This window comes from Hyperolius riggenbachi, chromosome 2, assembly GCF_040937935.1.
Source record: "Hyperolius riggenbachi isolate aHypRig1 chromosome 2, aHypRig1.pri, whole genome shotgun sequence".
In the NCBI taxonomy this organism is placed as follows: Eukaryota; Metazoa; Chordata; class Amphibia; order Anura; family Hyperoliidae; genus Hyperolius; species Hyperolius riggenbachi.
The window spans coordinates 439,797,190-439,810,985 of NC_090647.1; the positions used below are offsets into that span (position 1 = coordinate 439,797,190).

Genomic DNA, 13,796 nt, shown 5'->3' on the forward strand with positions numbered 1-13,796 from the left:
TGTAGTTATCAGAAAAGTATCCTCCCCGGCGTGCCTGACTTCTGACCCCACTGGTTGCGGCCCAGCCGCCCTCCTCCATTTGGGTAAGCGTGCTTCCATCTGGGACAAGCCGAAGCCCCCTCGGGTGAGCTTGGCGCTTGGCATCACCAAGTACTCTACCATAGCGCCTGTCAGTGCTGACTCTCGCTGTGGATACCCACGCTGTGGGGACCGGGACAACTGTGCAGCTTGCCTGCACGCCTCCACGCACATCCTCCACATGGACTTCGATTCAGTGATGCGGCAATAGACTACAGCACTGTACCAGCCACATACATCGGCAACCGGAGCGGTACAGTATGAAATTTGAACCTGCAAGTGTATTTAGGCTCTCTATCTGCATACTAACCTGAGCACACTGCTGCATGAACTTTGCATGCTTTTGTCCACTGTTGCATAATATGCCTTGCTGGCTCTCGAATGCATGAACCTGGTCTTTTGTTTGATGCACATTTTCTGGATGCTTTTTGGAACCTGTCGGCCTTGCTGTGTCCTCTAAGTTGACACACATGCTTTGCTACATATTGGCTATCATTCATAAAAGTGATGTCGGTAACTATAATCCGTGCGGGAAAATACCGCTGTCGGTATTTCAGCCTTCTGGGTGGTCATTCATAGAAAAGTTGCCTGTTGCGATAGGAGTGCGGAGATATCCCGCTGTAGGCTAGCGTTAGGCTGTCGGTAGGCATGCGGAAACAGGAGAAGCTGGTCGAGTCCCTCCATGCGGTGTTCTCTCTGCTGCTGCTTGGGAGGTCGGTCCCATTCACTTACATGTACTCCGCATGTCTATCGCTACATCCAGGGGAGCGGTAATCCCCATCCGCATACCGATTGCGTAAAGTTTTATGAATTTACATTTTGTTACATTTCTGCATGGAATCACCGCACAATGTGGTAATTTATCGCTCTGCTCGGAAAAGTCATCATCGCATGCGGAAACAGCCTTTATGAATACACATTTTGCTCAGTGCTCGGTAAAGTCGGCTGTTTTTAGCATTTCCGCATGCGGGAATGCTTTATGAATGATAGCCATTGTGTTTGACTCTCCACTAGGACATTTATCTACTGGTATATAGTGTGGAACAAATCTTGGCTAATTATAGCCTCTGTGGAAAAGCTTCTGTTCCAGATGTTATTTACATGGGACTGAGATCACGCTAGGTGATCGGTGTTAGGTATGCATGCCTGTGTGCAAGTTGGTTCCGGTGCGATGGACATATGGGGTTTGTTTTTAGTGATTATTGTTTGTTCGCAGATTAAATACATTTTGATACTTTTATAAATAAGCATTGTTATATGATTCATTGGTGCACACACCTTGCTTCACTTTTTCTCCTAAACAATACGAAGTATCCTGATAAAGACTAGTTTTTGCCCACAGGAACTCAAACAGGCACTGTAGGGACTTGTAGTAGAATGCAGTAAATTATTCAAGATACACTCTTACGGTAATTTTCCCATTTCAGCATCAGAAACACTTAATATATCTATATATTGCTGTATATTCATATATAACCCTGCCCTCCCAGTGATGCTTAGCCTAAGCTTATTAGATACGTAGAATTCTTACCCCCAGAGCATTCTGGGAGATCAGGTATATTTTTTACTGTGGAAAAATAAATATACAGTGCTCAACCTGCGATGGGTAAAAAAGTTAAGTTAACTTTTATAGACCAGTAGACACCATTAATCAATGTGATAGTACTGTGACCCAAACCCCCATAAAACCAGCAATCAGTGGGAAACTCAGACAGATTTTACAATGTGCAAACCCTGACTAATTAATTTATAAATGAATTTTGTAAAAAAAATAAAGCAATTTTATTCATTATGTCATTTTCACTTCAGTTCCTGGTGGAAAACAAATTGTTGGAAGCTGGCCAACTGCTTTGGGCAGTAACAGAAGCCTTGTTTAGCATATATTAATACTAATAATATAGTTATGAACTTCAAGCCTTGGACAGACACCTATCAGTGGGAGAATGTGTTCTGTAAGCTCACAATAAAGAGGGTATTTGGATGGTCTCCCAGAAAAGAAAGGACTCCAGCTACACATTGGGTATCATCAATGTATTAATGTTCCAAGAAACAGGACTGGAAGTGGCACTATGAAGTTCAAGTGAGTAACAAATATATTTATTGACTATTAAAAAGGTTAAATTTACTCTGTCTAAGGGACATATAATCACAATGGTAAATAGCAATTAGCTACCACTGAGTGAGAACTGTAAAATGCAAACAAAAGGAAGGAGAAGATGAAGGTTCTTGTGATCTGCGAACAGCACAATACGTGGGCAGCTAATTCACTGAGCTTTCTATCATGAGGTGAAATGCGTGTGTGAAGAATAGATCCAGCATCATTATCTGCTCTCACTAGGGTATGTTTACAAGGATAACCCGGTTTCTCCATTTACTGCCAGATAAAACGAGTGCGTACCTCACAGTCTGCATTAATGAATACTTCCTCCCACCAGTCACAGGAAAAGGTCACTGTACAGTGAATTGAGGAGAACGCATTTGCTAGTGAAAAGTAAACACATCTCCTTGGCTTAAAAGCCCCTTGAAGGCGTGCCAGTAATCAGCACAGGATTTGGAAAGTTTACTGATCAGTTTTTAGATCAGATTATGATTTTTTGATCCCCTGGTATCCGGGAATAGGCTAATGTACAGCAGAAAGAATTAGAGTATTTGCTCTGTAAGCACTGCTAGTCCGAGCCAGCTGCCTCCAGTAAGCCTGGTGTCACACACACGCTGGAAGACGCAAAGACGTCAAAAGACTTATGTAAGCCTGCTTGTTTCATAGCAGCATCATCAGGTCAGATCACCTGAGACTAATGATAAAATGTCTGACACAAAGCTTCTGAAAATAACCTTGTTCCTTGTAATAACATCTGGGCACTGTCAAAATGCATCTCAGCAAATTAAGAGCAAAGGTTAAAATGTAAAAATATGCAATGTATCATGTATTGGTAAATATTTTTGAGAGCTAGCTAATGATATTTGTCACTGTCAGTCTACCAGGCCTACTAGAGTATATATGGTCTTGTCACTGACTGTCCATCAGAGGAGCTCACAATCTAATCCCACAGTCATATGTCCATTGTAGACTAGGGCCATTTGTTGGGGAAGCAAATTAAGTTATCTGTATGTTTTTTTTTTTTTTGGGGGGGGGGGGACTGGAATGCACAGAGGAAACCCCCTGCAGACAAGGGGAGAACATGCAGATAGTGCCCTGGCTTTGAACTGGAGATGCAGTGCGGTCAGCATACTTAGGTGGTGATTATAAAGGGCTCAGATTGTTTTTCAGCTTGTTGCAGCCAATTCATTATAGATAAGATTCCCATTGACTTAACAATTGTGATGCCTGGGGGTTATACTTTCTAACCACCCAGAGCAACAAGGCTAGTAGCTGAATAATGGAAGAGGCTACACAGGTTGCCCAGAGCAACTGCAGCTCTGGGATTCAGACATCGCTACAAATAAGACACAATGGCAGCGCAGTGCGATGTTGCGCTGCCTTAGCGATAGCAAGCATTCAGACAGGTACAAGACAGGACTATAGATTGGAGCATAACTAGTAGCAACCGCAGCTCACAGTCACGTCCACAGAAGCAGAGCAAGCAGGTTAACAACCAGTCACCAGCAAGCATCCACACAGGCAAAACTACAGGAAAGAACGTAACTAATAGCAACCGCAGCCTATAGTTACATTCCCAGAAACTAGAGTAGCGGGAATACTACCTGTCACCAACGTGGTGATGGCAGAATCCAAGCCATCAGGATAGTGGACTTCACTGACCCACCGCGGATGCAGTGAACGTCCATCAGGCATGGAAACAAGGCAATACACAATAATACAGAAAAATAACAAACGGCTCAACTAACGGATAAATATATATTGGCAAGTCTGCATATGTATTTATCAAGAAACTAGCTAAAGCACAAGTAATAAGGTGGCATTGAACTACAATAACAGATCTATACAGAGTGACAAAGTGCCCAGCAGATCAGCGTACTGACCGCTATGTCGGGCAGAGTCTGAAATGGAAGGCAGACTTTTATGTCTGCATCAGCCAATGGATGCAGGTATGCAAATTTCCACACAGCTGAATGGTAATCACTCAATCCTGAGCTGGCTTGATTACCATTTGCCAGCTGAAAGATTATCATAACAAATGCATGCAGTACTATGCAACAACATGCATGTAGGAAATCCAGGGCTATCTGGCTGCAGTTCAACTGCAGCAAACCATAGAAGGAATCCTGACAGCATCCTGAACTGCTCTGAACTGCAGAGTGACCGCAAATTACAATAAGACTCACTGCGAATGCGCAACCGAATGCAAGCAGACAAGTCAGAACTGCCCAGTTGCAGCTCCACTGCAAGCGACAGAACATGCTACAGGAGAGATCCTGACAACAATCCTGTCTGTGCAGTCTTATCATATTATACCAAATCCATGTAGTTGCAAAGTAAACTGAATTCATATGCCTTGAACAGATAATTTAGGTGGTACCTCATACTACATAGCTGTGGTAAAAGTTGACAAGATTGTACAACCAAGTTTGTATGGATAGTGGCCAGCTTACGTTTTGACATAAAAAATATATGGTAATTTTTAATATAAACAACCATGAAAACGTAATTTGAAAACATAATTTTAAGTCACATAAAAACAAAATGGCATTTTATACAACATTTTTACACAGTATTCATACACAATTATGAAGTATGACTAACACACACACACACACGGACGCACACACACACACACACGCACACATACACTCACACACTGAGTCAGCACTCAGTTATAACAAAGGGGTAGCCAGTGCCAGTGATGTTGATAGTAGGGATGACCAATGAGATGCAAATAATGTCTCCTTGCATTCAAATTGCATGTAAAAATTATGCAGCTTGAACATCGAGCAATAAAAATTGCCAGGATGTTTTTTTCTGGCTCAATTTCAAGCTGTGTGTACTATACATGACATTTACATGCACATCGTTTGCATCTCATTGATCATCCTTATAAATGAAATTTGAATGCAAGGAGAAATTGCTTGCATCTCATTGATCGACTCTAGTCAGTAGGACTTAGGCCCCATTCACACTGGGGCGCTTTTTGCCAGCGATTCATGCTCTGCTGATGGCCAGCGATCAGCAAAGTAATCCTATAGGAATACTCTCATTGCAGCAAATGCGGTGCATTTGTGATTATCTTCAATCGCAAATATGCTGCATGCAGCACTTTCTCGGCAATTGTGTTGAGATTCTATTTCACTAGAATTTCACTAGAATGAGAATCGCAAAAAACACAATTGCCAAAAAAATTAAATGCAAAATCACGTTCAATAACCATGTAGAGTCTTTCCGTGTCCACCTTGACCCCACTGCCACTGGCCGGGACCCTCTTCTCATTTGCATTTCAGCAGAAATCTGATCAAATTTCCACTACCAACACAACCATTGTTAGCTTTGGTCTGCTCAATACACTACAATATGATAAAGAATAGATATGTCTAATCAATGTTCAATTGATATATTCAATGAAATATCAATGGGATTTGTCAAAGGTTTTAAATAGTGTGATGATCAGAGCAGGTATCTGCTTGTTTTGGGTGTGGCTTTGGATGAAAAGGATGCACATTAGCAGCAACACTAACGTGCAGATTCGTTTGGGATCCAGGACTGGCGAGTATTGGGAGAAGGGTGAGTCTTACACACCACTCCTCCAAATGCAGGCCTGAGTCTGGCAGAAAGAGGGTTAACTGGCTCACCTGCATCCTCTATAATAAAACCCCTGTGCCCTTGCGTGTGCTGTCTCTGTGTAGCTAGTCCGTGCTTTTTGCTACTGCGCATGTGCGCAGCACGGACCCAGCCTCACAGAGACAGGAGGACAGGGATGGGGCCAGCGAGCCGAGCGAGTGGCGTGTGAGCGGGCGGCTGGGTGTGTGGCGGATGCGCGTTACGGCGGGTGCGCGTGTGGCGAGAAACATAGACCTAGAGCCCGTTTTTAAACAGGCTTAGGTTTTCTAGTTATTTACATAAGAGGCTGCATCTCTCAGTATGCAGTGGGCTGTGTGTGGAGCAAGAAGGCTCCTGAAAGGCAGTGCAGAAGAGAGGCAGTTAGGCCTGTTGCAGCAGGGAAGCTGCTGATGCTGAAGTGCTGTAGGGAGTTGGACTCCAGTACCAGATAGTCCAGGAAAAGCCTGGATAGGTGAATGGCCCAGGACTGCCATTAGGGCCGTGGCAGGGTGTCACTCACGAGCTAGTGTGGCTGCAGATGGTAACAGGGGTGGCACGCAGTGACCTGAACCTGAGATAGGGTTAGCACAAAAGCAGAAGACTGTATATCTTGTGTGTGACTACAACCCTGCTGAATACCCAGTGTGGTGTATTTTTGTTGCTGTTTGGACATTGTTTGACAGACAAATAAAACGATATGATTTTGTTTTTACCCTAAAAAGACTCACTGGCTGGTATATTGTGACCCTCCTTAACCAATATGAAGAAATAATACAAAAAGATCCGCACACTCCAGTGTGGTTAAATACACGTTTATTCAGCACATCGGGACATTATGCCATCCAAGTGCTGGAATGGCATAATGTCCCGATGTGCTGAGTAAACGTGGATTTAACCACACTTGAGTGCAAGTTGTTTTAATCCTGCACCTCACTAGTGGTGTGTGTCTCTTCTTTTACATATGGACTCTACCAATATGAGCTAAAACCCAGAACTTCCCCCAGAATATCACAATAGATTATTTGTTTTTATCTAAAGTACCATCGAATCTACCAAAAATGTCTAACAGTAAAACCCCAAGTTTACTGGCATGCACAAATATCTAGTAATAATGGAGACCTTTGTCAATAAAACAGGTTAATTGGGCATCAGCTCCTCACTTTCGGCAGCGGTGGTGGCTGTGCCACTGACTTTGCAGCAGTGCTGAAGATTAAGTTGCCACGGCTTCTTAAAATCACAGAGGAAAAATCAAAGGACAAAAAATTGCAGAATCGTACATGCGATAAACATGAAAAATTGTGCACGAGATTTGCATGTATAAGTGTGAACGCTGCTCTTACATTTGTATGAACATGAGCCTCCTCTTAGGTTCCAGATCCCAGCAAACACACACTGTGAATAATATATGAAATCCTGAAATTTACACTTATGAAAAATTCAACATGCTTCATATAATTACCGATCTTTACAATGGTGGAGATACCACATGGTGCATTCTTAGCTATGGTTATTCCATGCATGCACAGGAGAAAGCTTCAATCTCCAATAATTACTACCATTTTTTTTCAAGCAAAACAATGAAAATATTAGCGTAAGAGCGGTGGCTACAGAATGTTCCCATACCTTATTTATTAACAGGATTAATTACTTGGCTTGAGGCATAATGTTTATTTCACTAAGTAGAACGCTGTGGTTTAATTATTACTACTTGGCAATGAATTATGCTTTTAAAAAAGTCTACCGTGCAAAGTGGTTGTGTTGTTGTTACAACTTTAACTAAAATATGCATCTCCCCACATACACTATAAGCTGGACAGCTGGTACTTAACCTAGCCATGCATTCACTTATTATTATTTATTGGATTTATATAGCACCAACATATTACGCAGTGCTGGACAATACATAAGATTACAGACAATGATAACAGGGGTGACCAACAACATGATACAGGTAATAAGCAATTACACTGCTTGCTAACAAATCAGATGCATTTATTTACAAACATTTCACTTACCACACAAATTAACTGGTTCTGGACCAATGCAGTATGAATCTACATCCAGCAGGTGGTGCTGCGGCCCTGACGGGACGTAGATTCAACGTCCTGATGAACAACGCGCCCCCGCCGTTCTCGATGCTCTGAAGCCGCCGCAATTTGCTCACTCTGCTGTCTATAAGATGGCAGAGCTTGTAAGCAGGTCAGGAGATGCTTTCATTGGCTCCTGACTGCATGATCACAATCACATTGGCTCCAATTGATAGACAGAGTCAGGAGCCAATGAAAGCAGTTCCTGACCGTCTGTCAGCACTCTGCCGTTATAGAGACAGCAGAGAGAGAAGCCTGCGGCGATGGGGCAGCGTTGTGAGTGGCGACAGCGGCGGGTATGTGTGGCAATTCGTCGGGAAGCAGTGTTTTACCGTACCAGCAGTCTCTGGCCCTTAATGCTGCAGAGACTGCTGGTATGGAAGTGGTTAAAGTACCGTACCGCAAATGGGGTATCCATCAGAACTGATGTGCTCACAAGTTACCATGCATCTCAGGTATAGCAGAGCTCTAAGGCTAGGCTTACACTCAGATACCAAAACAAATCGCCATCTTTCAAATTCTCTCAAAAAACAAGTTCTATCCTTTTTGTCAAGCATAATCAATAATTATCGCTGGCCAAGCGGCGGTCTGGTTGGGGTCTGCTGTACACACATCGGATATTCGGCTTAGGCGGTCATTATCAACTGCCTCAGCCAACTTTAATCTAATTTGTATATGGGGCTTTAGAAAAGACAGACCTGTTTAGTCCCATGAAACAATATTCACATACAAGACTGAAAGTGACAGTAACAGCAACTACGGTATTCTAAGCATATCATAGGTAAATGAAAATGTTTAAGAAGTTAATAACATAATAATTCATACAACAAAGTGGATACTTTGATTTAATGCTTCATGGAGTTCTGAAATGTTGTTTACTGATGGTTATGATAATGTTTCAGGTATGAAGAACATTTGCCCATGGCAACCAACAGAAATTATCTTTGTAAGCTAAAATCTAATAATTTGCTTTCTTCTGGCACATCAGCATTGCTTTTTCAACTGAATTATCAAAATGAATCTTGTCCCTGCAGACATAAGTGACACACAGGTGTTTATCTGCTGCTAGATAAAGTAACATGCTACTTCAAGTCTGCCTGTATCTCAGTCCATCCTAAATACAGTAATGGTTTCAATTTGAAAACTTTCATTCTATAGATGTATCCATTATTTAAAAACATTACAGTGCCTAGAGTTGACAAGAGAGGGATGCACATACAAGTAGGTTGAGCTACAGATAAGCCAACGTGTTGGTTACAGCTGTCCACCAAGGAGGAGTGAAGCTTCTCTTTCTGCTCTCTCTGTGCCTTTGAAAAGATGCTACCAGAAAACACAGAAGCACAGCTCTGCTCACAACTTTGTTTGATATTTAAATGTTATTGAAAAAGTTATGAGCATTGAGTGGGTGGGAGTAGGGTGAGGTTTGCCCACATATAACTCTGTCCAAGATGCCAATCATGGTGACACCATCATACTGCTGCATTTGCCAACCAGCATAGGTGGTAGTCCTGATTCTCTTTTGAAAACAATGCATAAAAGGACCTTTTTTGTTACATTGCCATAGCATTTTTTTCATCAGTGTAGCAATGCCTGGGGCATTATTAGTTAAAAAGAGTTCTACTTTAATAATGCACACTCATGTTCTCTAGATTCAGCATGAATGCAACATATTGAGACATATTCTGATGTTGTGCTGTCATGTGTGGCTTCTCAGACTGAACTGAAATTCAAGTCTGACTAACAGATAAGTATACCAACATGAGATTCTTACCGATTGAGAGCAAAGGCGTAGTGAAACTTTATATTATGCTGATCTGCCAAATCACAGGTTGGCAGCATTTCCAGAGTTTCCACTAGTCTGACCATGGCATCATAATCCTGAAATGAAACAAAACAAATCTTCACGACATCTGCACAGGAACCATGACTAGTAATGTAATGATCACAAAAACCTACAATCCGCATTTATTTCTTCAAAGCCTCCAAAAAAGAGAAATTAAGAGAGTGATGGAGGAGCTGCCTTCAACTGACATAAGGGATTGAATGCTATGTACATTGTAAATATCCAGCAGGAATAGATAGAAAGTACCGGTATTTGTCTATTTACTTTGGAGATACAGGACAGCCACCCACAAACCTTCTGAGCTCTGTGGGGATATTTTATGCCCACAAAGCCGTAAGCAGAGAGGTCTGCAATAACAGAAATAAAAAATCAGTAGTTCAGGAATCACAAGAACAAGTGGTTCTGGAATCACAAGAAATCAAAGGGAAAGTGAACTTTTCCTGTTCCTTCCAACTTTGTACAATGTGCGGGTACTCAGCGGTAGATGTGGAGATCCAGTAGAGTTTGGGTTACATGCTTCGAATAGGCATGAAGCCACTAAAGGCATAACATCTGATAGGCATCCTTGCTGTGGGTCAGTCATTTAAGGGTATCTGAACTGACCTGTGACATGCTGAGATAAACACACACACCTTCTCATTGGTGGGACTTGAGTCACACTGTGGCGTAACTCTAACGACAACTAATTACAAACCATAAAACTCTTGGTCGAGAAACACTTTTGAGTGTAGGAAATTAATAAATAAAAAGGTCCGTAGATCCCTGGCCTTATTTCAAAAAATGTATCAAGATTAAATTCTCCAATCCTAATATTGGTGAACAAGGTGATCAAAATGGGAAAGGGATCTTGGCATCACGCTTGCTATGGAAGTCCTGGAAAATATATGGAAACAAATTCTTAAAATCTCAATTTGTTCAGGTACCATAGAAGCTAACTATAAAGTGTTATGTATATAGTATGTGATCCCCTCTTAAATGATAAAGTTTTCAAGAGAGTCAACTGGCCATAGTTTTAGAAGCTGCCAGGCTCAGGCTACCTATCTTCACATCTAGTGGGATTGCCCAAAGGTGAAAAAGATCTGGATAAACGTATACCAGTGGATCTACCGGGCTTGCACATGAGCATTATGGATGTTTGTTTGCTTTCACCCGTGCCTCTAATGAATAACCAAGCACTGAATTTTCTCTACTCCACTTTCAAATGTCTTCCAAGCTACTTGGGGTCGCAAGTACTTCTGAAGGCTGCCTGGGGAGAGCCGAAGGGGGACAGCGCAGGAACAATGGGACTGACTGAGGCTCTATGGTATGCAGTACCTTCCCTCTACATATGTATTAAAAGAGATTTGCTTTAATTTTACTTGTTACGTGAGCCATATGATAATCCTACGATGGTTCTACACCTACCTGATTCCAATGTACACAAGATCAGTATTACTCTATGTGTTTTTCTACAGAAGCAGAGGAACTCCAGTGAAAATAATGTAATAAAAAAGTGCTTAATTTTTACAATAATTATGTATAAATAATTTAGTCAGTGTTTTCCCATTGTAAAATCTTTTAAATCCCTGATTTATATTCTGACATTTATCACATGGTAACATTTTTACTGCTGACAGGTGATGTAGCTGCTGCTTTCTGTTTTGGCAGTTGGAAACAGCTGTAAACAGCTATTTCCCTCAATGCAACAGGGTTCACAGACAGGAAACTGCCTGGAGTACCATGTTCCTCAGAATTTCTTGTGGGAGGGGTTTCACCACAATATCAGTCATACAGCGCCCCCTGATGATCCATTTGTGAAAAGGAATAGATTTCTTATGTAAAAGGGGGTATCAGCTACTGATTGGGATGAAGTTCAATTCTTAGTCACGGGTTCTCTTTAAGTAACTGACAATAATGTACTTGTTTTAACGTTCATTTTGGAGGGAATTTCACGATGCTACTTTTTCGAATGTATTGGGGGAAGGGGGGGATTCACAAGCATTTTGAAAGAAGGGTAACCCCCAGATGGCCTGAACTAGCCTCCCCCCCTGTTTGCTTTGATATATAATTCCATAAGTATGTAATTTTGTTATGTCAAAAAATCTGATCTTGTATTTTACCTCACTGTGCATATTGCCATTCTGTATATAGTTCAATGTGGGTGCTGTAAAACCTCAAAAGACTGTGTCGTTTAACTGAGACAATGAAAGATTAAACATACATTTTAGCTTTTAAACACAAAATAAAACTGTGTGATTCTAGGAATGCTCTATTTAGGAAGACTACAGATACAATTGTTTATCTCATTCGTTTTTTTTTTTTGCTTTGTTTTTTTCTTTATTAAAGGCAGAGTCTACATAACAATCAAGTACGTAGTATTTTTAAAGTGAAGAAAGCAATAACGCTCTTCTTCTCATATCAGGTTCTCTTTAAATTAAAAAGCAACTTGATTCAGCTTCTACTGCTCTAAATTAGATTATATGAACTGTTATCTGCTTTGAGGTTTTGTTACTTTCTCTTGCCAATATGTTAGTGATCTACAAGGCAATTAAGGCCGATTAAACATTTTCCCTTGTGAATTCTGTAGCCACCCACCGCTCATCCTTTTACAATGTCCAATACAAATCTCTTAATACAGAGTACCACATGATCAGTTTATAATTTTAATTTTACAAAGAGGATTTGAAACCGTTTATGTGACTCTAATTACATGAATTGGGGATCAGTTATTAAAGTCCTATTTCCAGTACATTAATAATTAAAAAATGTTTAATCTCTACCCCTTCCAGTATTAACCTGATATTAGACACCAGGGCAGAGAGTTGGAGAATCTGAAGAGTGCAACCCCCCCAGATTCCCCCCCCCTTCCCGGCAAACTATGTCTGCCCCAGTGTAGGTAGCAGATGTAGACCTAGCTGTAAGTAGATCGCCCCTCCCCCAGTGTAAGTAGGAAGATGTACCCCCCAGCGAGATGTAATCACAGGATTAGGTGGCCCTCCTCCCCAGGACAGATAGCCAGATGTACACCCAGTATTAGACAGCGCCCCAACCAGGACAGAGAGCCAGATGTACCCTTCCCCCAGTATAGGCAGCAAGATGTGCCCACACCATTGTCTTCCTTATTATAGGTAGCTAGATGTGCCCCAGTATTAGCCCCCCCCCCCCCCATAGGTAGCCTGATGTGATCCCAGTATTAGGTGTGTGTCCCAATAAAGATAGCTACATGTGTCAACTCCTCCCCCTCCCCATCCCCCCATAGGTAGCCTGTTGTCTGACCACACTCACTCTCCCATTGCTGTGCCTCCTGTCTTGTGCACAGCTTTTACTTCCTGGTCACCCCTGTACAATTCAGCAAGTTGAAGTTGGTGCCACTAATCAGAGAGCGCCCCCCCCCCCCAGCCCTTAATCACTGCTACAAGGGATCCTGCCTCCATCTCAACACCCCAGGCTGGTATCACATTAGGGTCCTCCTGGTCTCTCATGCGACTTCTGCACAAAGGGGGATCCAGTCCTCACCACCGCTGTGCCAGCCGGGACAAACAAAATCCCACCACTGCTGTGGGGGTCAGCGGCCTAGCCAGAACACTGATTCAGTTCCCTAGCCATCCAGGTTCTACTGCAACACAAAGGGGATTCACTTTTCTCTTCATATCTTTCTGTCTCTCCTTGTCCTTTCTCCAAGGTCAAACTGCGGAGACATCTGATTCATATTATTGCTGAGGCTACTGTATGTTCATGCACCACTGTTGTATGGCACAGCTGTATGCTTGTACACCATACTGTTTATTACTGTGTACCACTGTATGTTACTGTACAATCAATGACCCTATAGTGCCAAAATCAATTCCAGGTACTTGGGGAAATACATTTTTCTGATTCTTACTCTCTTTGGTGACAGCAGGTCAGCGCTGGCTTATGATAACACAGGGAGGGGTGTGGGCGGCGGTTCTCGTGTCCAATGGGGACTTGTGGATGGGAAGGTTTACTAGTACTATCACTACTAAAGGCGGACGGGCGGTGAAAGCAATGCTCATTATTTATTTCCTGCATATACAGTGGGATGCAAAAGTTTGGGCAACCTTGTTAATCATCATGATTT

General features: G+C 42.1%; 1 protein-coding gene across 2 annotated transcripts in view; it reads right to left on the reverse strand.

Annotated features, from left to right (window-relative positions):
• LOC137546930 (mitogen-activated protein kinase kinase kinase 15-like) overlaps positions 1-13,796 on the reverse strand; it is a 246,622-nt gene that overhangs the window by 129,065 nt on the left and 103,761 nt on the right. For both annotated transcript variants that reach the window (XM_068269985.1, XM_068269986.1), the window contains one exon: positions 9,647-9,753. In XM_068269985.1, the coding sequence (XP_068126086.1) occupies positions 9,647-9,753 (107 nt within the window). The remainder of the gene's footprint in view (positions 1-9,646; positions 9,754-13,796) is intronic.